Source organism: Corvus cornix, chromosome 3 (genome assembly GCF_000738735.6).
Source record: "Corvus cornix cornix isolate S_Up_H32 chromosome 3, ASM73873v5, whole genome shotgun sequence".
Classification (NCBI taxonomy): domain Eukaryota; kingdom Metazoa; phylum Chordata; class Aves; order Passeriformes; family Corvidae; genus Corvus; species Corvus cornix.
In genome coordinates, this window is record NC_047056.1 from 80,139,669 (window position 1) to 80,166,603 (window position 26,935).

General features: G+C 41.3%; 1 protein-coding gene across 8 annotated transcripts; it reads right to left on the reverse strand.

The window, feature by feature from the left end:
• Nucleotides 1-285: 285 nt before the first annotated feature.
• MRAP2 (melanocortin 2 receptor accessory protein 2) lies at nt 286-24,309 on the reverse strand. 8 transcript variants are annotated; one of them, XM_039568805.1, is made up of 7 exons: nt 24,193-24,309; nt 19,154-19,248; nt 18,343-18,501; nt 15,496-15,600; nt 14,947-15,096; nt 9,949-10,048; nt 286-5,159 (listed from the first exon to the last, which is right to left on the reverse strand). In XM_039568805.1, the coding sequence occupies exons 5-7, from the start codon at nt 15,071-15,073 to the stop codon at nt 4,766-4,768; spliced, it is 621 nt and encodes a 206-aa protein (XP_039424739.1). In that variant the 5' UTR covers nt 15,074-15,096; nt 15,496-15,600; nt 18,343-18,501; nt 19,154-19,248; nt 24,193-24,309; the 3' UTR covers nt 286-4,765. The 8 variants fall into 8 exon arrangements, with proteins under 8 accessions (XP_039424739.1, XP_039424738.1, XP_010402981.1 ...); XM_039568804.1 differs by having other exon boundaries at nt 19,154-23,033; XM_010404679.4 differs by having other exon boundaries at nt 23,034-24,309.
• Between the last annotated feature and the right edge of the window lie 2,626 nt (nt 24,310-26,935).

The window sequence follows — 26,935 nt, forward strand, 5'->3', positions numbered from 1 at the left end:
CAAGGGGAGATTGCCTTAATGTTCATGCAGTTCATTCAAGCACTTTTTACAATTTTTACAGTCAGTTCTTAGCAAATGCTGGTATCTCACATAGTTGGAATTAAATTCTCTCTCTGAGTCCATTTTACTGAGCAGGGACAGTATTATTTACCATTACTGTATCATAATGTTTATGCCATGTTCTCACACGTATTTATGCAGCTGTGCACTCACTGAAGCATGGTCTTCAGATTTTGGGCATTTACCATGCAGTGGACACTCTACACAGTAACAGACTGTCTCTGGGCTTGAATGGCTGCAGTTAGGGTGTTCCTTTTAGAGAACTCAGGTGCTAGTTTTAAGTTCTCTGTTAAAGTTGTTACTGACTCTGTGTGGATTTCAGTGTGATCTTTTAAGGAGTTATATAAATTATATACTCCTCACATATATTTTTCCTCTCCTTGTGCCCTCCTGTTTCATCATGCATTTCCAGGAGACATAATGGATGGATTAAAAGAATGAAACACCATGTCTTTAAATCATTGCCTAATGCTTAGCTGGACTTCATCTGTTTACAGCAAAGCAGCTGGAATATAATAATTTGATTTGTCATGTTTGAAGCTTTTAAGAAATCATGTGAACAGCTGGCTAGGTGACTCAGTGACCTAGATTGCTTCAAGAGAGAAAAACAGGATGTGCAGAAAAGGATGAGATTTCATCAGGGCAGTTAGGGCAGAGACAGCAGCAGTGTTCCATTTCTCTGAAGTACATGTCAAAATTGTTCGTGTAACAAATGAAATAGGTTATGGTGAATGAAGACTTTAGTTGATAGCACATAATACATTTTGAAGTCTGCCTCTCTATCCCATATTTAACCTGTTCTGGAAAATATAAGGAAAAGGACAGGTATAGCAGCACTAGCTGTGCAAATCCACTTCTGCAGGGAATGGGGGGGGAAGGGGGGTTCATACATCAAGTGCTGCCCTGACTCTTGACCAGAAATCCAGTGATATCTCTGAATAAAAACTAGCCTTTCATACAGCTGACTACATACCTCTCCTCCAAAAATAAGAAAGCACAGGCCTCCAACTCTTGCTCTTGTTGGAGAACGTGGGGTAGAAGGTTCTTCTCTGCTGTCCTTGCTGCCTGTCAATATCCAAAGCTAAAAAGTGACAAAAAATGTCAGTGTTACAGTATTCAAGATTGAGGGCTCAGGTGCATAAATACTTAATTTCATGACAAATATACCTCATTTACTTCACCTTGTAGTCTCAGAGACTGTATAGCACTGGAGTGTAGTAGAGATGTTGACAGTTTTACCATTTGCTTTCTTTTCTCTATGAGCAGGCATTTACTGATTATACATTATAGGTTTTGGGGTTTTGCCTTTTTTTTGTTAAAGGTACACAACTAAAACTTGTTTACACACAAGAACATTTTGCAAGTATTTACATCTTTGAAAACTGAAATACATGACTTGACCTATTAAGTTCTTACACAAGATATGTTTAGGCAAACAAACATATGTAGCTGGGTTAGAGGAGCTGTGTCTCTGCAGTTAAATCTGCTGCAGATGATGCATTTATACTGAGTTTTGAGAAGGGGTTTGAAGCCAAGCAGTAAGAAAACTCACAAAAATTCCATTTCTAAACACCATTAAATTCCAAGTACTCCTTTTGAAGCATTACTCTGGTCAGAACACTTTCTATTCTGTTTCTAGTGGACCAGTGCGTTCATTTTCTGAGAAAAGATGAATTTTTTTTAAACAGATTATATATTGCCCTTTCCCCTGAGGCAAAATATGTCTGTTATTCTTAAAAAGGAAAAAAAAAGGAAGGACAGCTTTAAAACAGCTGCTTTTGAAGACTGCAGAACGTTTTTGCGTTTGGCTCTGCTTTAAGGCAGAGGCAGAGCAAAAATCTGAATCAGACTTGCTGCCACAGTGTCTCTGAAGTGGTGTGGGAGCTCTGCAGTGGGGACTGACAGGTTATTTTTCTAGGAAAAGCAGCATGAAGGACTTTAAATACAGAAGGGAGATAAGATGAAAAATGTAGAACCACCATCACGAAAGAACAGAAGCAGGAACCAAACACTTAAATAGCTTTACAGGATTAATACATGCTTCAGAGGGACATGAACAATGCAATTCAAAGGTTTTGTAAGTTAAGTTGGAATTATCTCTTGGTTCTTTTATTAAGTACCTTTCATCTAGGCATCATCACCAATATCCATATACAAAATGCTTCCTTTTTCTCCCCAAAGTAGCAGTTAGGTACCCAAAGAAAAGCCACTAAGATTTAAGGTGGCAGAAGAGCAGCGTAGGCTAGCCTACAGGGAATAGCAGCATCTTCTTTTTCTAAAACCACATCTGCATTATTTTGAAACTTCTGAAACTTTTGAGATTTCTTTCCCCAAAGGGGTTGTTGAGCACTGGAACAAACTGCCCAGGGAAGCAGTGGAGTCACCGTCCCTGGGGGCTCTACAACGCCATGTAGATGTGGCATGGGGGGAGGTGGTTTAGAAGGGAACTTGGCAGTGCTGAGTTAATGGTTGGACTTCATGATCCTAAAGGTCTTTGTCCAATCTCAATGATCTATGAAACATAGTTTTAAATGCCTTAAAGGCAACCTTCATTTCTCAGTTGCAGAGGAGATGGATTTCGCATAGATTTTCCCTTCCTTCATGCAGCATTTCTGTTTTCAAGCACAGCAAAGGAAAAAATAAAGTAAAAGTAATAGCTCAAACATTACTGAAGGCAGCTCACTCATCCAGAAATCAGCTCTGAAAGCCCTGTTTAGTACAAGTCCCACCACGTGTTAACAAGAACAATATTGAGCTTAGAAGTCTAACCATGAGATAGCTTAACATCATTGAGGTGCCTCGGCAGGAAGTAGATGCCGCATTCAGAGACAGATTTCCCAAATTTCCTAACTTTTGGAAAAGGAAAGTCCACACCTACAGCCTTCGTACTTACAGTTATGTACTTCCTGTGAAAAGAGGCCTTTTCTGCACCTGAAAAGTTGTACTGGAGATGTGCATTGCAGCCCTTGGAGCTATGCTCATTTAGAGCAGGGTTCATTTCAGTCTTCTCTGGGAACTATTTTCAGCAACAACCTGCTAGTTTTAAACAGTCTCTGCTTTGTTTTAAGTATAATCCTGTTACTTTAAACACTAGCACGTCATGCAGGAATTACATTTGAAAACAAGAAATTTATCTATAAGTGGTATGTAATAAGGGCACGGGAGATAAAAACAAAGGATGTTTCCTGCACTCTTCCTACACAATTTGTATTCTTTAAATGCTCAACCCATTCACTCTTTCCTGTTTGTAAGGTGAAGAAGGGATGAATTAATCAGCATTTAATTGGCTGAAGGATGTATCAGCAGGTCTCTAAACTCTTAACACACCTGTGTTGTATACAAAGCATGTTAATTTTAAGAAAACCCAGTGAGGCACAGTCTCTAGAATCCACTCTTTTAATTTCAGTTAAGAACTTCCTGCAGAGCATACTCAAAATCTAGCAAAGGGTTTGAACCTGGTACGTCTGCATCCTATATGCTTGCTCTAAAACCATTCACTCACTAATTACCATCTTTTGAAGAAAGCTGAAATACAATTTTAAGTACTCTCAAAGGTTCAGAACTTTATTCCGCCTCTAAAAAAATAAAGGTTGAAACTACACCTATTCAAATCCTTACCAAATCTTTCACTGGGAGAACAGCTGAGGTTGCGACTCTATCCCAGCTGAGTACAAAAAGAAGATGGAGCAAGCACAGCTTAGCTACATTTTTGGAGTTGGTCCTCTCAACAACTCAAAGCCTGCTAGCACTTCACTGGCCAATGAGTAAAGAAATGGCCATGTATAAAGCCAAAAAGCACAGGAAGGTTCAACCTATAGGCAACACATAACACCAGCTTAACATACCACCACCATTTGCATGTAGTAACTTTATTGGAAAAAGAAAAATAGGTTTTTTCTTATATCCTGTGATTTAGCAACTGAATCCTGTACTTACTAAATTGGAAATTCACATCAGCAATTAACAGGGGAAAAAAAAAAAAAAGAGTCAAATCACAGCTTGTGCTGTGTGTAGATGACTAATTCCATGTCATCATGGGGCAGCTGCTGCAGTGTCACTCTGGAGTATAATTACAGGCACCGATTTGCCTTTACTCAGCAGCAGGTGGTGATAGCATTTTGTAAACACTGCAACCAAACAATTTAATTTGCAAGGTATTCCCTCTGGAAGCTTTGTAAATTGGGTTTAACCTGCACAGAAAAGCAGTTAGGAATCAGAAATTGAAGTTAATCCCAAGCAGATATTTATTGTGCTGCTCAGCTTCAGGCATCCTGATTGGGAGTAGCAGAAACTACAGAACTTCCCCAGGGGCTGTTTATTCCTTTCTTCAGTCTTCTTTGAGATTTACACTTTTCTTGGCCAAGGAATTTTCATACACCTCCCAATGCCAGGCTCCAGCCTTCACAGTCCTTGTAAATTACTATCCTTCAGAAGCTGGTCATAAGCAGTCATTTAAAAATGAAGAACAAAACAAGAAACAAACAAAAAAAAAATCAAATAATGCTGGGCAAAAGTTTTAGACCACAGAAGGCATCATAATAAAGCATTCAGTGTCTTACTTCTTGTCTAAACTGAGTTCTATCAGTACAGCCAGTCTTACATCCAGTAAAAAGCACACGTCTGAAATACCTTCTGTCAAAAGAGTGGGAGGCCAAGAAAGGCTTCAAGCTGGACAATAACGGGAATGTTTACCTTAAAGACTTTTTCAGTCAAGGATCCGATGGGAAGATTGCATAACCAATTTGCTTTCTAAAATGATTGGTGGCTCTGAAATGAGGAGATCCTCCTCACCTAATGAAGGGTTCTGCTCAGTGTTCACAAAGTTAGGAATGTTAAATTTTGTAAGACAATGTAGGTCTTCCTCAAACACTCCACAGCTTCTGGGAACCTCCTGGAAGTGGGTATTACTCTCCGGACTTGGACCTTTCTGACTGTCTTTTGCTTTGTTCATATGGTCCACTTCATTAATATGGAAATGGAAAAGTGACTGGGATTCTTCAGCCATTTGATGAGAAAAATCTCTCTCAGACTCCAAAGGTCTCCCAAAATCCGCCACAAAGCTGTTCATACGGAATCTTTTTTCAGAAGGTTCTGCATTGCTATGGAGGGAAAAGAAAAATACAGTAAAAAATACAGTAAAAGTGGAACTATTTGTGATCTTATCAACAAGCTTTTTTTCAGCAACCATTATGATCAGGAGAAAAGGAAACCCTACCGTTTATCTACCACAGACCTGTAAGCCAGCACTATTTATTATTTTCTGCTGAACAATTGTAAGTCTTCATTTGTCATGATAATTTTCCATGGAAATAAGTTAATGCCAGCACTCTTAAATGGCACTTCTAGTAATCAGTATACTGTAATAATCATCTTACTGAACGGGTTTAGAAATACTCTTGATTTCAAGTAGTATCAAGTAGTAACAATTTTTTTAAATGGCTTACAAGAACAGTTTGAGAGAAGTCCTTGATAGACAAAATGTTCCTGAGGCACAGCCAGCTCTGCTCTTGCTAAAGGCATTGAGTGCTTGGTTGTCCAGACATCAAACCATCTTTTCCACTGACTTCAATCAATGACATTCAGATTTCCAAATTAGGAGAGCTGGAACTAAAGACTGCTTTAAAGGCTGGAAGTCTTAACAGTCCAGGCAGCCCAGGAAGGATAGTTTAACATCTTTTTTGGCAGTTTTCTCTATAAATCTTATCTCAAACCAGCACCAATCTGCATGGACTTGTGCAAGAGCCATTTGGAGCTGAGAAAAGATTCATTCTTTGTCAGGCTGAATTTATATGCTGTAATCACAAAACGTAGGTTATTTGCATCTGAAAAGCAGTGGAGGTATTCAGAGAAAGAGCAATGAAAATCTAAACATGTTCCTAGAATATGGATTTTGTTAGGAATTAATAAACCATACTGTTTACATCTGAAGATGTAGTAAATGACACTGGAGTCAGATAATTGGACACCTAAAGGTCCACCCAGCACTTAAGAGTTTTTCAGTCTAATTGTAGTTCCTCAAGCCTGCAGTAGGAGATTAAGTGCCCACAAGCTTTTGAAAGCCTCAGATGACACCTTCAGAAATCTACCCACTAAAACTTTCAAGTTCACAGGATACCTACCATTAGTCTTTCAGGTGCAGTTAATCTTCCCTTCTTCCCTTCTTCTCAAAAGCTAATTTACTTCCATTACATGAAGGGAGCATTCTGTCCTAACATCACTTCCACTAGCCTAGAAATCAAAGCAGTTCTCTAGTTTGTCAAGACTGTATTGGCTCATTCTGCATTTCAAAGTGAACCAGGTAGAAGAATAACATTTAAATTGATGTAAGACTGACAGGTAACTAACTACTAATCTACTGTATACACAGCAGGGGGCAAACAGCCTGGAATAATTCTGAACTGAGATTTATGTATTTATAATGCAGTGAAAAGCTCCACTTTAAGTTTCGTATATCGTTTGGCAAGTCTGTCCCAAGAGTTTCTAGGTAGCGTTATGTCACAGACAGTGGATGTGGCAAATAAGCACAAGAAAGAAGAACAAGCACTGTAAGGCCAGGAAGAAGTTGATGCCTTTTCCTGGTCTTAAAATCAAGAGTCATACATGGTTAGAAGGGGAAAAGGGATTTTACCTTGGTATTTCTTTTAAGGATCCTTAGGTGTACACGTCCAGGTCATATGCATCGAGATGCACCCTGCCGAGTTTATCTCTGTGTCCCCCCCCCAACATTGGGTATAACATTATAGGCTTTACTAATTAGCGTATCTATCAAAGATTCCCCAATGAGAGGTTCAAGTGAGCCCCCCTCCCCAAGGAACCTTCCCCTGGATGGTTCTATCTTAGTTTACAGAATGTATTCTGGAGAGGACCTTGGGGTCTGGGGCACACTGATCCCTGGCTACGAAGCTTCTAAAATGTTTAGTCTCTTAGCTTGACAAACAAGTTCAAGAATGTAGGCAAAAAGCATTAGGAATACAGAAGTTTTAAAAAGGTATAACAGGGGTATAAAAGAAAAGGCAAAAATCTTCATGGCATCAAAGTGACTACAGAAGAAAGCTTAAAACACATCCTCTAGAGGAGTAGAATTACTGCATAGACGTGGCAAGTGCTTCATAATCCAGTGAGCTGTGAAGGAGCAAAGGCTGATCATGCAGAGGGGCACACGAGACTGGCAGTGGCCACCTAATCTTAATGGACAAATAGAAGATGCAAATAAATTTTACAGTGACCCGAATGTTGAGGACATATGATGAAGCATAATCCTATGTTCATGAGCAGGGAACACACAATCTAATATACAGTGATATTTTTGGATTGTGAAATTCACAAACACCATCTTTGTATTTTGGAGAGGAATTTTGTTTTCTTAAAACTAGAGTATAAACTTGCATAGTCTTGCTCATTACAATACTCAAGAACACCTCAGCAGGTATCTTTTCAGAACACTCAAAAAAAGTAGCCTCAAAGATCCCAGTTTTACTTAACCAAGGTCAACTGACTTCTAAAAAAAAAAAAAAATCAGTTATTTAATGTTTACTGCTTTAAGATCACATCAGCCAATATTTTGTACAGATAGGTTGCATGAACTCTTGCATTTGTTGCACAAATGAGCTCTTAAAGACATTTTCAAATGCAGAAGCAAATATAGCATGCTTTCCTCTCCTGAATGATGAACAAGAGCGTTTTTTGGACAGAAATTCAGAGATTGCCAACAGTTTTTTTTTGGTTGCACAAGCTAATATATATGCAAGCAAACAAAGGAGAAATGCAGCAGACATAATTTCTGTAGCTGATTAAATTTCTGCCTGTCCCTATCCATATCCTGACCCTTCTGGTCTGAGAACGTACCTAACTCTGAACATCTTGTGTAATTTTGAAAAGTACATCCTATCATGCCCCTTTATACTGAGCCAAGAAAAGCATACTACTAGAAAAAAATCAGACTATTCTACGTTGGATCCATCCATCTGAGCCCATATACACTTAATCTCTCACATTAATGGTACTTTAAAGAACAGCCAAAGAGCCTTACTGAAGTTGGAGACTTCAGAGACTTCATCCATCAATCAAGCTGGCTTTCTCCCAAGACCTAGGAATCCCATTAACATCTATTTCTAAAGGAGGTCTCAAGACAGCCCACTAATGAAACGCCAAGTCATGAAGAGTCCAGTCAGGTATAAAAATAGAAGATGCAGGCAAACCAAAACCAGTCTGCTCTGGCTTTACAGGAAGCTATTGTCCAGTTTTTATATACATGTAAAAAAGTAAGAGGACACAACTGTATTCACTGCACTTAGTGTATCCCTGGAGGATCCATGTTCAGTACCATGCACATTTCGTTACCAAATGGCAAAAAAATAGTGCTCAGATTTGTTAAAGGTGCCAACTCAGCATGCATAGCAAGTGGGCAAGCACTCAGGCACACAGCTCCCAAAGCTGCGAAGAGGTTTATAGCAAATACAGAAAGGAATAATTGGTCTCTTTCCAGCAACTAAAGAAAAATTACATTAAGGTTTAGGACAGAAGGGACTTCTGGAGGTCTCAAGCCTAATGATGAAGGCAAGGGCAACTCTGCATTCTGATGTGGATGTAGAAGTTGACCAAAGGTGGACATTTCACAAACTCTCTAGGACAATGTTCTGAGAAAATTGGTGAAAAAGGCAGAAAAAAGTGGGAGATATCAAGCAGGCCTCTGCTACCTGAAAGGAAATTTTTACAAGCGTAAAAATTTTTGACAAATAGCCATATGAAATTCTCTCTATATATGTAATTTTTACTTTTTCCCCTTTCAAATTATCCACATGGGATCCAGCCTCATGCTCAGCTAATAAATTAGGTCTTTGTGAAAAAGAGGCAGCACACCAAAAATTACAGGGATTTAAAATCTGTTCGGGGGAAATGTCTGGCTACTTCTTAACAGTCTGTAGGGGAAGCAAAACTACCAGTAAGTCAGTTCTGGTAAGCTGGATTCTTTTGCCACTATTTGCTTCTTTAGGATCACAGAAGAGACTCAAGACATACATCTGACCCTGTCTCTAGAGTTGCGCTATTACAAGGAGTTTCAGAGCCACTTTACATGTGATTAAATAGCAAAGGGACTCCAGGAGGCAGAGATAGGCTGCTTTAGGAAGCGATAAGCACCAGCAATTGCCTTTTACAATCAGCTTCTCATCACTGCTACCTGCCTGCAAGCAATCTCACGCTCCAGAGAGGCTTTTTATTTCCACTTTATGGCACAGAAGCCTGAGAGGAGATGTGGGTTCAAACTTTCTCAGAGGAAGGGACACTGACAGCCTGTGTCCCATGCAAATGCAGATAGAGCATTGAGGCAAGGCATGGTCTGCACATATTTATCAGCCAGAAAGAATAAAAAATAGAGGACTTTCAAGGGACCCTGGCTTTAGAGAAATGTCGAGCTGATCTGTACTTCAGCATCTATTGCAATTTCTCAGCAGAAACTAAGACGCTCTGAGACCTCGGGGGTTAAGGGAAGATTTTGCAAATACTACCCTTATCTGTCTTTTGGAGTTGAACACACAAACATTTGGAAACCAGCCAGGCTTCAGCTTCCTTAATTCAACAGCTGCACTGCATTTTATTTGTATATACTCTGTTGATATTCACACTTTCACTCCATGAAAACTTGAGCCTACCTAGAACCATCCCACCCGTTGCCAAAACAGTAATCTAAAGGCACCTGTTTGGCAGCCTACCCAAAACATCCTTTCAGAATGAAAATGCTAAAATTACTTGAAATGAAGACAGACTGCAGTGTTTCATAAGAACAGACCAGACTAAGATGAGGCTGAGCCAGTACAATGTCAGCACTCTCACTGCTTGTTTGGGGGCTGCATAGTAGGCTGCATTTCTTATTCCCGTTTTCAGACTCACTCTTGATGTGGTGCTCCTGTCTTCGTCAGCAGGGTCAGGACAAAAAACATGAAGATGACAAAAACTGCAAGACCAACCCAAAATCCAATCACAATGGAATCTGGTGGGGAAAAAAAAGAGAAAACAAGATGATCAATATTTTACTTGCACTTGCAAAAAGTTGCCTTCCACACGCAGCATGAGTGCAAACCCAAAACAATTTGCAGCTTGTTTCTGGGTGACAAAGAGAAAGGATAATCAAATTTATCTTCATGTATTTTTAAACAGAAAGCTGCCATTGAAAATCGCATTTTAAGACCAAATTTTACTGATATCTAGAAAAACCAGACAGTAGATAAAAGAGGGAAGACAATTCTCTTGGCTAGTAAAGTAAGAGGAGATCCCTATGTGATGCCAGGCCCATTTCCAAGCATTGCTGTGGAAAAAACTTCAGTGCTAGAACTAGGAAGAGAGGATTATTTATTTTCCACATAATCCTCTGTCTCTGTAGAACTGGACTCCTGCTATTTTAAGTTATTTCTGCCCCAGACCATTAAGTTTCTGGATTTAAATGGATTTCTTTGATGCAATATGTTTAGGAAGACCTTTTAGTGGCAAGACAGAGCGTTCTGCAAGAAACAGGACCACAGATAAAAAACTATTTGCTGCTTCACTAAATATCAATAACCAACAGATACAAGATGTTTTTGAATAATTTTCAATTTGGGTTTCCAACTTAAGTACAGACAGCCACAATACACTGTCAGAGGAGCGCAACAGATTTGGGCAAAAAAAGTCAACCAACCAGTTAATCAATAGAAAAACATCAGTGCAATAACCAAATATAGCAGTCATTGGGAAGAGCATGGGTTTCTACCTGTGTGCATAAACTGTACCTACTGTTTCCAGGAACTTGATTTAGAGGGGTTCAAGTGGGACAAACATATTTCCAGACAACAATCAACTGATTAGCATGGACCAAAGTTACAGAGCACCAACACACAATATCACCTGGTCCAGGACCCATCAGCACACAGGTATTTTTTCACATCATTTCAGTTCGTTATTCTTTGCTTATGCAAGTATTCAAAACTTCCACTATAGAAGTTCAAAAACATTACATACAAACGTGCAAGAGGGAAGGCTTGGTCAGGACAGGAGTCCTTTCTACCCTTAACCTCTCACACAGCCACTACCAAACCTCAGAGATCCTCACTGGCTGTAATGTGTGACCCAGTGCAGCAGGCACAGCACAGAACCGCTGAATTTCCTACAGGGCTAACTAAAGACACTGAAAAAAAAGGAATCAGCTATCCTGCCTGGTGCTTGACCCCAGCTGTTAATCATGCTCCCACTGTGAAATATCTGAATATCTTTCCATGCTGAAAGGCAGACGTGGAAACTGGTAATCAGCTCAAACCATTCTCTCTTTAGCTGCAAAGTCAAAATGCCTGCTGCAACTTGAGATTTTCTCCCTGTGAAAATACTTTATCACAATGAAGTTCCTCCATAATCCCTTTCTCAGGTAAACTAAGGAGGTTAAGTTTCCAGTCTCCCACTGCAATATTTATTCCATCTCTCCTGTGCCATATCCTCCCCTCTCAACACCCTGTGTAAAATAACTGGAATGTGGTTTGAGCATAGGTCTCTGTGATGGAGGGGGAGGAGTTTTTAATACTCCTTTCTGCTTAAAGCATTCTGCCACGAGTTTATTTCTGTAATTCCATATATTATGTGCCCTAAATTACTTTCAGAATCATTCTGTAAGCACAGCCTGTATTAGGTGGTTCAAGATACACCTTATGGTTGACCTTCTAATACGCAATAGCTCATCCTGCTGGACTTCGTAGTACCTGCAGATTTCATCTGAGAAGAAATAATCCCTTTAAAAAATTTACCACTTAGCCATTTATAGCTACTAGTACCTTCCAATTAGTCAGACGTGCTTGGATGATATGCAGCTGCATTAACAACCAGAATGTAAAATGCGTTTAATATGACTAAAATAGACACGCATAGATTATATCAATCAAGCTGAAAAACTTAACTAAAAGGAAACAAAAGAAAAAGAAAAAAAGAAAATCAAGGCTCTGATAAACTACTACTCCCCACAAAAATCACACCTGCTAGCACTGTGTGCTGAATAACAAGCCTGTTTTGTGGTTGGTTTGCTGTTCCTGCTCCCAACAGAATTCTTACGTTTACTGAGCCTAACACTACATCTTCCTTGTTTTATTGTGCCTCCTGACACACTTCCAACCCTCCGCTGTATAAATTCCAACTCTCTGCTGTATAAATCACATTATTTGAATTTGTTTAAAATTCAAGCAGGTGACCTGAGTTCTCTTCAATATTTCATTTAGATCTCACTCACTTAAGTGGAAATTATTCAAACCTACTAAATTCTAAATATTTGTTTGAAATTAACAGTACATAACACAAATTTTGTTCAAAAAATACAGTATGAGGGACATTAATACTGCCCAAAGTTACAAATAGATAGTCATGGGATACTTTTACATTTTCAAGTTGCAGTTTCAGCCTTCCTTTTCTTCATAACACAGACTCATACTATCCTGGCAGCAGTTTTAACTCCTCTTATCATTCCTACCTATTTTGCCTCTCACTAACATTCCTGAGGCTTCCCCATTTTCAAAGGAACAAAAAGTGATTTTGTTCTTATCTCTGCCACTTACAAGTATCTTCTGGCTATCTTTGTCTATTTGCTTTCTAAAGCTTTAATGTACAAAATATCTGGTCCCTACTTTTCCAGATTTTTTGATTTCTAGTTCCTGCCTTCACTTTTCCTCCAGCAGAACATATTTTTTGCTTTTTTTTTTTCCTTTTTTGCAGGCATATATTTGAAACATCACTGTGGCATCTTTTTTTTTTTTTTTTTAAGAAAACTATTTTTGTGTGGTAGATTATTTTGTCAATCCTTTTTCTCATGACTCACTTCGAATAAATTTTTCTCTGCTTTCAGAAAACAGGTTTCTGAATTCCTTTATATTTAAATCAAATCACCTAAACTGGAGTCCATTCCCTGTTGAACTCTTCAACATAAGTTACAGGCATTCATTGACACCTCTTCTTTGTAAGTATTCAAGGTCTTGCTCCTCATGTAACCCTTGTTTAATCTCCTCTCCTTCTCCTCAGTTTAGGATTTCGGAGAAGTTCATATCTGATCACACTGCCTCCACATTTCACAACAATCTCATCTCTGCTGGCAACAGCTGGAACAAGAACACACCATGTCAAGAAATATCATCCCAGACACAACACAGACTGTTCCTTTAGTAGATTAAACTCTGCCCTCTGGGCAATGCATGTAATAACAATGAATTAAACAGAGACAACTCTAATCTATCAGTTAAAACAAACAAACAAACAAAAACTAAAGAAAATCCACCACAACCAGAAGGGACTTCCTAGATCACTGATTCAAGTACTACTAATGACATTTTTCATCAAGTTCCATCTGAAAAGCACTTGTTACTTCTGTCCCATTCTCTAAGAGTTGTCCAGGACCTTCTGCTCTATGCACAGCACAGCCAGACAGGGAAGTTCAGCTGCCATGCTCAGCATGGCAGTCACTTCGATGGCAATCCAAGATCTGATTTGCAGCTGTGCCTTCTGCAATCCAGAGGCAGCTGTCATTTATACCTTTTGTCCCATCATGCTGTTTGAGAGGCCGAGCTGAAACGAAGGTGTGTACATAACATTTCAGCTGATCTTTGCAACCAGTAATCCTTGCTATCAGGTTTGACCTCTGATTAGGTGGAAGAATGGAAGATAAATTAAAAACATGATAAAAGCTAACCCACATTTTTCAAGTGCCTATAATTTGTAAAAATACAGACAGCAATCAGCAGAGTTTTTGGAGGGAAAAAAATAAAAAGCAAATTCTACTCTATTTTTTTTCAGAAGTGTTAATAACTTCAGCAAGTTTGTTCTGTCCCTTGCAGAGCCTCCCCAAAAGCTGCTGTGTAGAAGCAAGGGAGACTCAGCCTTTCTGAGCTGCTGTTTGCCAGTGCAGGCACTACTTTTTCCCAATCTGAACGCTCATCGTGACAAATGAGACAGAAAGTATGTAATCCAACCTGGACCAGTGCTCCAGCACCGGATGGAGACCCTTCCCAAAAGCTTTGAAGACTGGGGATCAAATCCTTTCACTTTGTATCTAGCTCAGAAACAAAGAAACAGGATGGCTTCTTTTCTCTTCAGCAGTTCTTGCAAGACCCATCAGGCAATTGAGTTGGTTTCTGTTTTTTCTCCCCTCTTTTATTGTTCTCGCCTCACAATCATCTCCTCTAAAAGGAAAGATCATCAAATCCGTTGTCTAGTTTTTAGAAAAATGTTGGTCCAGCTGTATTAGCTTGTCCTAGTTACATTTTCTCCCAATTCCAATCCATATTTTTCATCTCTCTGGTCCTTATCCTTCATTTGTTGCTTCTACTGTAAAACAGCTCCAGTATTAACAGAATGCTGAATTTAGCACACTCCTCCTATGAAGAAAGTACCAATGGCAAGTTTGTTCAGAAGGAGGAAATTCTTCTCTTATTTTCAAACCTAAAATTTATTTTCTATCAGCAGAACTGAACACAAGTAACACAGAACTGAACAAGTAACCACTGCCTTTTTACCATTAATAGAAACAAATACAAACAAATAGAAACAAAAACAAAGAAACACTGATTGTACAAAGCAGTCACCAGAAGCAGCAGTATATCTGAACTTGTTGTTGATAATGTTTCCTGACAGTCAATTCGTCAGTATTGACAAATTTCTACCACAGCCAATAAATCCATGGTTCTCTCATGCACAAGAAGAACAGCCACCAAAAGGATACAGAATAATAAACAATAATGAAGATCTAATAAATAGAGAGATACTGCTAATTGCAGAGAATCCTAGGAATTAGGAGAGAGGTCTTTTTGTACAATATTCAGTCTCAAGTGAAGAATAGAACACGTAGACAGGAAGCTCAGCCGCAATGAAGCATGTCTCTACTGAACTTACACTTATGAGCCTTCAGCCCTTCAAATGACACTGGTCCATACTCATAGTACTCATAGTCCCAGGTGTAATCCGAGTTAGACAAGGCCTGGTGGGAGGTTCTGTTAGAGATCAGCCTCAGGGCAGACATCTTGCACCTCAGCAAATACAGACCTGTGGATATGAAATGCATTAATGGAGACTACACCTAGCACTGCTTTTGGGCTTTTATTCTTTCTCATCTATTGGATCACCTCCTCGTCACTGTTCCAGGCAGCCACTGCCTCATCAGACAAGGCTATCACATCCCCTCCCATTCCTTCCCCTAATTATAGACTCAGACACTGGAGCTCAGTGAAAGGCAACCAAGATGTTTAGGGAGCTGAAGCACAGGAGGCACAAGAGCCTAAGGGTTTGTTCAGCCTGGAGAAGAGACAGCTCCAGGGAGGCCTTAGTGCTGTCTACACTTAGAGGGTGCAGAGATGATGCTGGAGGTGCACAGGAAGAGGACAAGAAGCAATGGACAAAAATTGGGGAACAGGAAATTCAAATTAGATACAAGGAAATATTTACCTGATCTAGTTGAACATGCTTTGAGTAGGAGGTTGGACCAGATGACCACCAGGGGTCCCTTCCAACCTAAATTTCTCTATGCTGATAAACGGGCTCAATATGCCACTACAGAAGGAAAATAAAACAGGAGTGATTTTGCTCAAAGATAACAAAAACTGCAAAGCAACACTGAGCATCATGAAATTACCTTGATAGATATCTCTGTCATTACCACCATTCTGTGCCAGAGCTTTGCATCTTGCAGAGTAATTTTTTCAGAATATAAGACAGTTTTATGCACACCAAAAGAAAGCACATCTCTGCACAAAACGTCTGCTACAGTAGCTGGAGTCAGGAAATCCAAATTGTAACATATTACAAAATAGTTTTCGTGAAAGTAAGCTGAGCTTTGGGTAATTTTGCATTCAATTAAAATCCAGCAGGACTGGATAAGGCGTCAAGTGCTAGAAGGGCCATAGGCAAAGAACAAAAATCAGGCACAAAATAAGAAACACTTTCACTCAGGGAATATGAACAGCATTTCAAATTTGTGAAATAGTTCTTTCTGCAACTATTTTACCATTAACAAATGCTGGCAGTAATGCCTCAAAGCAATTTTAAATAAACAGTAGGCCTGAAAAAGTAAACTTCACTCTTAGTTACAATGTTCAGAATTTTAAACATACACCAAAAAACTTAACTGGCAAGTTATAAATCTTTTAAAACAAAATGGATCTATTTTTCAACCCAAACCCATTTAGCTTTCACAATGAGCAACCTAACAGCAGCAAAGGTGAGGGGGTGGGCTGGGGAGAGAAGTGACCAACCCCATTCTTGGGACAGGATAAGAAGCTTCACCACATTACCCTCACCCTCCCTTGGCCATTCAGAAAGCCTCCAGCATGAATAAATAGCCTGAAGCACAGTAGAGAAGGAAAAAAAAAACATGACCATAAATGGACAACCCAGCTCATGGCTGAGGATGTTTCCCATCTTGTACTTCCACCCCTTTAAGAATGGACAGAGAGAAAGAGATAAGGCTAACTAAAAGTGCCTGTGTTGACAGTAAAGTTCCTCCTTGGCTTTTCCATTTCCTCAAATTAAAGAGAGAATGTCTAATTAAGCTTCAGACAGAAGTTTTCATATTTTTAATCAACTAAAGCCACTGCTGCCGAGGAGGAAGAAGTGGCAGAGAGAAAACCCTAGGATCCCTGTCCTAGTTTGCTCCCATCTCAGCTCTGTCAGCTGTTTATTACAAGACTTGGGGTTTCATTTTGTGACTGTGCTCCAGGAGACTACATGGTGCTACACAGGGTTCCTGCCATCCTTTTTCCCCCTTCTCCTCAATGTTTTTTTGGTAACATGTCTCTTGACAACATTTATTAGTCCTGCTTAAAGGTTGTTTTTCTCTTTTATAGCTTTCCAGAGAAGCCTTTCATTTAAATAGTCCACATATGGCATCACTAATGGCCATTGTCATCTCTGTCCATTTAGTATTGCAAAAAGAGCCGAAATCCACTTGCAGAAAACTTCAGAATGGGGTATAGGAGCCATCTGAAAAATGTTGTTTCTTCCACGTCAAGGGTTTCTTCCCACCCTCAAAGCAGATGGGATTCATTGGGCTGCATGCAGAGCTCTCTCCCAGTCTAGTCACTAGTGTCCATTTATGATTTATGGAGAGGATAGCCCCTTCCAGGACACAAGGATCTGTCCCAGTTTAGTATTAGGTTAGGATAGAAGCTCCAGCCTTTCACCACTGACTGCATGCATGTGGAGACTTTCTCTCACTGTAGACAAACCACTATCAGAGGGAGAGGTGCTAATGAAAAGATGAGTCACCAGCTCTCAGGCTAATCTGTGCTTTGAGGGACATAGAAAATATGCCTCTAAAACAACCAGTAGGGCTAAGCATAAGCACTGCTCCAAACCAACTTTCAGCTCACTTGTAAGCTTTTTCTGTCCAAATACCTCCAAAAACACAGCCTCAAACACGCAAAAACCTTCTTTTCTACTTAAAAAGCCAGTCCAGCATGGTGGTACAAGGACCAGCATAGTGAAAGTAGTGACTATTTAGACCTTGCATCTCCTAAGGAAGAGCAAAGCAGGCTGAGCTGGCATGGTAGCAGCCTGTCAGGTGCATTTGCCTGGCCACAGCACATCATGCAGGGATTAAGGTAAGAGGTAAGCACTTCTAAGAAGGAATTCCTCCAGGAGATGCTCTCAAACACTCTTTCTGTCAGACACGGAGAGCCATGATTCATCCCACAGCTCCAAAGCTTCACAGGGAGCTCCTCTAACTGACTTTGCTGAGGCTTTTTAAGGAAGGTACAGGAGCCTTTTGAGGCAAACATGAAAGCCTCTCTATTGATTTTGATGTGTATGGATGCAGACAGGCTTTCCTCACTCCAGCTCTCTTCTTCCAGGAGTTCCAAGTAAGTCAGGAACAAAAAGCTTCATTTTGATTATTGAAGAAAGGACTGTGTTCAGTGCTGGCAACCAGAAATTTAGGCAGGTCGGTATCCTGGAAACTAAAAAGAGCAAATGCTCAGGGCCTTCTTCTGGAGCACTGGGTTGCTCCCTGCAGATAAATGTAACCAGATGTTCCCCTTGAAGACCCAACTGCAACTCCTGGAGTTGAATTATACCTTCATGAGAACTTGTTTGTAACCTATGTGAAAGTCTGTAAGGTCTCAGCTGGCCTGACAGCTGCCAGTGGCACCTGAGCAAGCTAGCTTGGCTGTTGGGTTATGTTTGCATAAAATCCATGCCCTTAAGTGGCAGCAGGAGGACATCAAACACTGTGCAGCTGGGCTATTTTCTCCAATCTGGACATCAGTGATACATTGCACGAGGCTCTCAGCCACTTACCTTTCAAAATGAGTCACTGTTAAAGCAAAACTGAACGCACACCACATCTGCAACACAACTTCATGGCTTATACCACCACTGGAGCCACAAAGGCATATCTGGTTTTGTGTATGTCTGAAACTGTCCTTGTAAGCAGCAACAACTACCTCCGAAGCTGACCTGCATGCACAAAGAGAAAACCATGTGGATTGTTCATGCACTATTTGTTTCTGGAGCAATATGGTAGACACAAGGAGCTTGGTGAATTTTCAGTCAAGAACTACATCTGTTTTCCACATACTCCTATTCTGCTTAGTGCCACAGAATCTAAGCGCTCAGTGGTCTTCTAAAAGAATAAATGATTAATCCAGTGCCCCAACCTCTGAAGATCCCAGAGCCAGACAGGTGAAAAGAGAAGGAACATTTCAAACTGTGAGACGTCCCAGCCTAAGAAAGCTTAGCACTACACCCTGGTACATCAGCTCCATCAGCTGGGCAGTACCATCAACCCAGAAGTTGTTGGCTATGAGAAGTTAACAACTCAGGCTGTTCCCACATCTTCTAAGTCCCCATAGCAGCACCAATATTTTGCATGAGGAAAGAGGGAGCCAGCCACCCCCACATTCCTTTTTACTCCATCCTAAAGACTAGGAGGTGAAGTCAGAGAAAAAAACAAATGAAAAAAACAAGCATAAACTTATTTACTCTGCTGCACTGCATCAGCTGAAAAGCAATATGGACCCCATCTTTCTGCAGCCCTGCCACATGGCTTTGAATAAGCTGTGCCACTCCCAAGCACAGACAGGAAAGTAGTCTGCAGGAAATACTTCACCTAACAGTTCTTGCTTCTTTCTAATTCTCGATATCCTAGATGGGCAGGGTTTGAGTTCAAATTTGTGGTCTTTTCAGGGGAATACCCAATCCCACCTGCAATAAAAGAGAGGAAAGCAGACAATAAAAATCAGTTAAATTTAACAAAAAAAAAAAAAAAAAAGAAGAAAAGAAAGAAAGATAGCTGAAAACTGATTTTAAAATTAAAAATCAATCATAAATGCCAACTCTGATAACTAGGTTTTTCCTTGGAGAGAAAAGAAAGTCCTATGTTAATCATGGTCATGTTTGTTACTGATGTTCACAAACAGCATTGTCTGAGCTGTTGCACTAAAGTAACAAGAATAACATTGGATTCATCACAAAAGGAATTTATAACAAAAGAAAGGAAAAAAGCTGGTTTAGTCATTGCTTAAGCTGTGAACTAAGGATGAGAGGTTACAGTTACAGACATCTTTGCCTCATGCCACCATATTACACATCATATAATATACATTTTATTATCCTTATAACTGTGCAATGCAAAATAGACTCCAAAAACAAACTACTTATACACCCCACACCATATATATAATTTGCATACTAATTGTATAGCTACTGTTTGTACCTAGTTAAAAAGCAATGACATTATGACTTGAAAGTAAAACTTTAAAAAGGCAAAAAAGGTTTGCCAACTATTTTCCTACAGGCAATAACAATATAAGCAGACAATAATGCCCACTTAGCAGTCCAACTCAGTAGGTGCCACCTGGAAGTTAAGGCAGAAGCCAATATGAAATGACACCATACACTGACAACTGTATAGTTCTAAAAATAAATAAAGCAAATCCTACAAGAGCGCACTCACTAGCCTTGTCTGAGAAGACAGATGAGTTATACCTAACATGGTATCACAGAAGGCCTGCATTCCTCTTAAAAAGTTTCAGGCCCACACTGACGGTAAACGGACATGGATCAGTTAGTAGGGAGCTACTGGGACTTGTTCCCAAAACACACTGAAGCTGAGCTGAACTCCAGTACCAAAAGCTTTAGATATTACAGCCAGAACATACAGTCTGAAGAGACAGCATTATCTAAAAGTAATAAAGATTAGCTATAATTCCATTTATTTCTTGCATCTAGGGCAGGATTACCCAATCAGTACTGAGCCCATCTTCCTAAAAGCCAACCTCCTCTTAGATGTGCAGGTATGGCAGCTGCAAACCCAAGTTTCCTCAAGACCAACCAGACTAGAAGAAGCCCTATTAGTGAGCATTAAAGTACTGAGATTTTCAGTCCTATAATGTTATAAATGCTGACATCAATGCTATGTATACATATATTCAACACTTCCCCAAAGAAAGGCTGCTTTTCCCTCACCTATTTATAATATTGCCTATTTTAACCTTTCTCACTACAAATTTTTAACCTCTGGGGCTGATTTGTTCTAGAAAACCCTGAACTGAAAGAGCCCTGGCATATCTACTAATGAGGTAAGATTCAACCGTAAAGCAAGTTTTAGTAAATGTTTTTCTTTATTAGCTTTATTCTCACAGAAATCTCAGTGTTGAGATGAGGATGTTCTGAATTCTCTTCTAGCCCTGAAGTCTGTCATTCTGGCGCCTTATTCTGAGCAGAGAGAAAGGAAAGCTTCCTTCCTCCACTCTTACTGATCAGCACGCTGCAGGTTAACTGGAATGGCTCCATCAGAATATGACCTACCCTTAAGAGCTGCTTTTAAAACACCTTCTATTTGTGCTACCATGTAAGAACATATTAAAAAAAAAAAAAAAGCAGCTTCCACAGAAGAGACAGCAGAAACATTGCCATTTTTTTGTAACTAAAAGATGGCAATTCAATTTGAAAGCAAAAAAACCTCACTGAGAAATTATGTCAATGCATATGGTTACCTGACTAGACTGACTCAAATTGGCTGGTCTGCAAGCCATGAAGACACACTGGAAGCACAGTGTTCAGCGCAGCCAGAAAACACAACCAAATCCAAGAACAGAGGCACCCAGGTGTGTTTCAAATAACCACACCTAAACCAACCATTTGTAACAGGGGCAAGGCTGAAAGAGAGAACTACTCTTGTGTGATTGTTCCTGGGAAACTCAGCACTGATTTGCAGCTGAAATTACCTGGGCTCCCTTTGTGTCAGTGACCCGGGCCCGGCGATGCCCCGTGCCCGGCGATGCCCCGTGCCCCACAGCGGGGCTGCTGCTGCACAGGCGGCCTTACCAACCTGCAGTGTGCCAGGCTCCAGGTTTAAATGCAGGTGCTCGTAGGGTTGCACAGCCCAGAAAATGGATGAGTGTGTTCAGGCCTTGTTTCATAGCTCTGTGTCAGCTTTGCATCAGTGAAAAAGTCACCACAGAGCTGAGGCTGACAAGAAGAGTGGAAGCCAAAGACAATTTCCTCTCGCCCATTACAAAATAATTCTCTAATCTTCACACAGTGTTCATCTGGTCTGAAGCATGCTTCCCATAGCACCTCTTCACTTCTCAGTGGTTCTCCCTGCAGAAATGGTTCTGTTCCCAGCTTCTGCTGAAGCCAGAGCAAGATAAACCAGCTGGCAGGGATGAAAGAAACCCAAGCAAAATAGGTATGATAGAGCATTTATCAGAGCTACTCCCACACTTTGGTATCTCACAGCTGGGGTTTGACAATGCTACGGTGGAAAAATCTTCAGCTTGTGCTCTCACCCACACAGGGTCTGTAAGCCACAATCTCTCAGATGCAAAATAACACGTGAGCTTTTCAATTTGAATCACGTATTACATTTCCTCAGGAGCTAATAAAATAAAATTATAGAGATTTTCTTTAAAATTTCCACACCTATATGACAAATATATTCTCAACTTCTGTAGTTGTCCTACAACACAGTGCAGAAATATTGCCTTAATCGGTTCAGTGACAATTTTAAGCACTCACTGAAATGGAGCTGTTCATTCAGAGTCAAACTGGTCTGGGACTGTTTCAAACAAGAACTGAGGGATTTTTTTTCCCCATCTTCAAATCTAAGTCTTCCCTCCAGCACTGTCGAGGAAGCAAACAATTTATTGTAGTGCCTCAAATACAAATTTCTCCTCATGTAAATCAGACAGCAGTACCCAACTCACAGGCACACATCTAAATTTTCCCATTCTTATCCCTACCATGTGTCTGTGTAACACCAGGCTATAAATAAGTAACTAGATGCCAAGAAAACATCACTAAACCTGTATAACCACAGCCCATTGCAGTGAGTACACAGAATAAAGCCTTAATTTATTTGTAATAAGATTTGCGGTATAATTTTGCCAGTAATAGCTGCTATTATAGGTTCACAGACTTTAAATTTGATTTAAATTGCTGAACAAGCTGCAAGAGTATCATCTGTGCTTCACTCTAAACCTTTACCATCACAAAGTCTACATGGACAACCAGGGAAAGAGTAGGCAGTAAATTACTTTGTCCAGCTCTTAATATTGTGAGGTTCTTTTTCCTTAAAAAAAAAATAAAATTACTTGCAATAGCTTGATTTATTTTATATAAATTTGGTTGTGATTGATACAGCCAGAACATCTCATTATTTTTTACAAGAATGGAGCCAGGCTGTCCTCAGTCAGTGGAGACCTGCCATTCCCCTGGCATCTTTCCAGGCATTTACTCCTGTGATCAAAATTGTCTTGACTCTGACTGAGAATCTGAATAGAAAGCCACAAATGGAGAAGGAAAACAACCAGAATTGGAGACTGTTACCTGATTATCTCTAAGTAGAAACCAAAACATCTGTTTGTTTCCACAGCGATTACATACATCTGCACCCCTGTGTGCACAGCCTCCGGGAAGCTCAAATGAGAGGAACAAACCAAAATAGGGAGACACTCCAAGACAGAGCAGTGGGCTGGGAAACACACCTGGAAATAGAAGCACCTCAGTGCTCTCTCCAACAAGGTCCAACCAGCCCTGCTGAGGCAGTTTGAGGCAGCACTGCCACTGCTGTCCCATCTCTCTATGAGCTATGTGTGTCACAGGAGAAATGCCAAACCAGTGCTGTGTCTATGCCTCCAGTCACTGTCCAGCTTTATGTACCAAACAAGGCTATACGACAGGATGAAAAGGCAAATGTCAGGGAACAGTGACTGCTCAGAGAGAAGTTTTGCAAGCTTATCATTGAGGTGATCATTTCCAGCAAAAATAAAAGAATGGCAGACAGCTCAGGAGAGGGACCTGAACTTACACACCAGTCACTGTCAACAGAGGCTGAGGCCAGAGGAAGAGACCACTGAGATGACAACTGTTTAAACTAGAGACTGTTAAGGGAGAAGGAAGGGAGGGAGGGGGCAGGGGGAAAGTATGAGTCAACAGGAGATTAGAAAGAGCACATGGAGAAAGAGAAGACGGCAAGACAGAACAGGAGAAGTAATCTAAGGCTGCATGGAGGAGATGTTCATCCCTTCAGTCTGAAAGCACAAAGGAAGAGAGATGTTACCTGGCGGGGAGAAAAAAAGGCAAAAAAACCCGACAACAAACACACAACAAACTTGTCGTGGCTTTCTTTTTTTCCCCGCACATTTTTTTTTGAAACATTTTTGATTCAATTGTTAAGTTCATTCAAATGCTCAGCAGTCAGTGCTTTTTAGCTGTTTTGCTTTTGAATGCAGAAGGAATCGCTCCGTTACAAATTCAGAAAGGAGACACAAGCTTTTCTACAGCTGGCATTCCCCACGTCACCCAAATAACAATGCCACTTCATGCATTTATTATTATTATTATTATTATTATTATTATTATTATTTAAAATAAAAGAAAAATTGGCGGAGCGCTTTGGATCTTAATGCTTGCGGGAGCCGCCTGGTCTCTGTTCCGAGCAGCCTCGGCCACCTGTTAACCTCAGGCTGAACTGCAGGCGCTCGGGTGTCCCCGCGCCGCCCAGCCGGGAGCACCCACCCCCGGGAAGGGACGGGCAGGGACACGGCGGGGCAGGGACACGGCGGGGCAGGGACACGGCGGGGCAGGGCCGTCCCTTTCTCTCCTCCGCTCGCTCACCCCCCGCCCGCTGCGCCGGCCCCTTACCGCGCCGGGCACGTCCGCCCGGCCAGATCCCGAAGAGCCTCTTGGTCCCGGCCGAAAGGCGCAGCCCTCCCGGAACGCCCTGGCCCCGGCCAGCCGAGCCGAGCCGAGCCGAGCCGAGCCGAGCGGAGCGGAGCGGAGCGGAGCGGAGCGGAGCGGAGCCAGCGCTGCGGGCGGGACGGAGCGGGCGGAACGCTGCGGGCTCGCTCCCCGGCAGAGCCAATGAATGAGGAGCGGGCGCGCTGCCCCGGCCCGCGGGCGGCAGGGATCGGCCGCGTGACGCTCCCGCTCCAATGGGCAGCTCCAATGGGCCGCAGGTGCGGACAGGGCGCGGGGCCGGCGGCGGGCTCGGGTCTGGCCGTGGCCGTCGAGGGGCAGGGAGCGGCGAGCTCCAGGCAGAGCATCAGCTGGGGGCAAGCCCCGCTTGGCGCTTGCCGGCCAGGAGCTCACACATCCCAAGGGGAAACATCGGTTTGGAGGGGGAGGGATGGCCTGTTCCCACTTGGAGGCTGAGGGGCCAGCGCACTTGCACGTGGGAAGTCATTGTGAGTGGGACCTGGTGGGGAGCAGTGAAGGTTGTTAGAGTTGCTGTCTCAGCCGCCAGGAGGTGAAGGGCAGTGCCCTAAATCTACAGGGATTTGGCTCAGGTCTCTTGAACCATATCACAGGATGGGTCAGGTTAGAAAGGACCACAATGAATGATGTGATCCAATATCCCTGTTAAAGCTGGGTCACCCCAGAGCACATTGCACAGGATTGCATCCAGGTGGTGCTTGAATATCTCCAGTGAGGGAGATTCCACAACATCTCTGGGTGACCTGTTCCAGTACACAGTCACCAGCACAGTAAAATTCTTCCTCATGTTCAGATGAAACTTCCTGTGCATCACTTTCTGCCTGTTGAAGAGCCTGGCTCCATCATCTTGTCACCCCCTTTAGTTGCTTATATATACTGTAATCAGTACCCATCTTCTGAATTTCCAAACCTATGAATTGTATCTTCTTAAAACAAAGAAACCTTTTGGAATATGTGATATCTGTAGCTTGCTCTGACAGACTTGCTGGGGGTTGGTAGGACATCTGGAGATCATCTAGGCCTATGAGTCAGCTACGGTGTTTTGCTCAGGACATGAGTTGGGTCTTCAGTAACTCCAAGGATGGAGACTCCAGATCCTGTCTGGGAAACCCTGATCACCCTCACTGCAAAAAAAAAAAAAAAAAAAAAACCAACCAAAAAATTCTCATGTTTAATGGAAGTGTCTATTATTCCAATTCACGTCCATTTCCTCTTGGCCTGTCACTGGACACCACTGAGAACAATCCCACTCCACCTTCCTTTACTCCCACCATCAGTCTTCATCCACATTGGTAAGAGCACCCTGAGCCTTCTCTAGGCTAAGCAATCACAGATCCCTTAGACAATTCTCATACATCACATGCCCAGGCTCTTCACCATCTTCATGGCTTCTAACTGTCTTCATGGCAACCAGGTGTTGTAAGGAATGACATGGCTTAATTATTCAATCCAGTACTAGGAAACAAGTCTCAGACACCACCAATCCAAAAAGCAACCAGCCCCCTGCAGTACCCCCCCTCTAATGTTACAGTGGATCTTTGCCAGTGCTCTGACACTGTCTTCATCTTTCTTTATAGGCAGGACCTGGGTCTTAGACAGTACTGTCCCTTTCCAGCAATGGTCATAAAAGCTACAAATACTGTCATCTTCATCTCAAAAATATAGCACTGATGCTTATGCACATTCATGATTGTAATCAGAAATGTGGATAAGCACAGTGGCAAGTCAGGAACTTCCCATCTCCTGCTATTTGCACTGCTGTTGAAAAGGCAAAATGACTCATGCTTTTGCTCATATTTCTGAGCCTTAAAAAAAAAATTAGCATTCAAATTCTCTCTAAAAGGAAGAAGCCTCATGTAGCCAGTACTCTACTTCCAACATATCTCTGCTTTGTCCTTCAAGAAAATATTTTAGAGCTTTTGTACCAAATATCAAAGAAGCCAAACAAAAACAAACCACAGACTAATTTACCAGAATTGTAGCATTTTCCCAAGATGCTAAATTTTGTTTCTAATAGTTCTTATTAGTGAAAATGCAGAATTAATGACTGTTCAGTAATAGCAATGTGGCTGAGATTGCAGCAGAAGAAGCACAATATTCTTGCCTGATGAGATGTGGAACTGCGGATGCACAACTGCAAGTGTAGTAGATAAGAGTGCTACACAATCTTTTTTCCATTCCTCCCGTCATTTAGTTTTCTGACTCTTCATGCTCATCATTACTGTCTCTTCCTCTTAATAGGGACAGCACTGGGAATTTTTAAAATGCAAAGGAATTCAGCTGAGGGAAGAGGAGAGGTAGCACAGGCATTCACATTGTGGCTGACCAGAATGAGGATGGAGCTCCATCTGCAGCAGCTGCCCTCTTATGGCTCGGCAGCTGCGGCGTCAGCCCCAGGTTTAGTGACACAGAGCCAGAAACTGCATTTACAATTAGAGCACAAATTCTGCAGAAATTCATTCTACCAGTCCTTCTCACTTGCCAGATCTTTAGATTTGTGTGTAGTTAGCAGCTGCTTGGGGTTTAACAGACACCTAGAAAGCAACAGCAAAGGAAAGTAAACAACCCTTCTCACTGTAGCTTAGAATTGCAAACAAACAACAACAAAACAACAACAGAAAAACATTCTTGAAAGGAACATTATTACAGAGTGAAAAGCTTTGAATTCCTT

Coding starts and splice junctions, on each gene's coding strand:
- MRAP2 (XM_039568805.1), bottom strand. CDS start 15,073: ATGTCTGCCCTGAGGCTGATCTCTAACAGAACCTCCCACCAGGCCTTG. Junction 10,049..14,946: donor AGGGCTGAAGGCTCATAAGT/GTAAGTTCAGTA, acceptor TTTCCCCACCAG/ATTCCATTGTGATTGGATTT. Junction 5,160..9,948: donor ACAGGAGCACCACATCAAGA/GTGAGTCTGAAA, acceptor TTCCCTCCATAG/CAATGCAGAACCTTCTGAAA.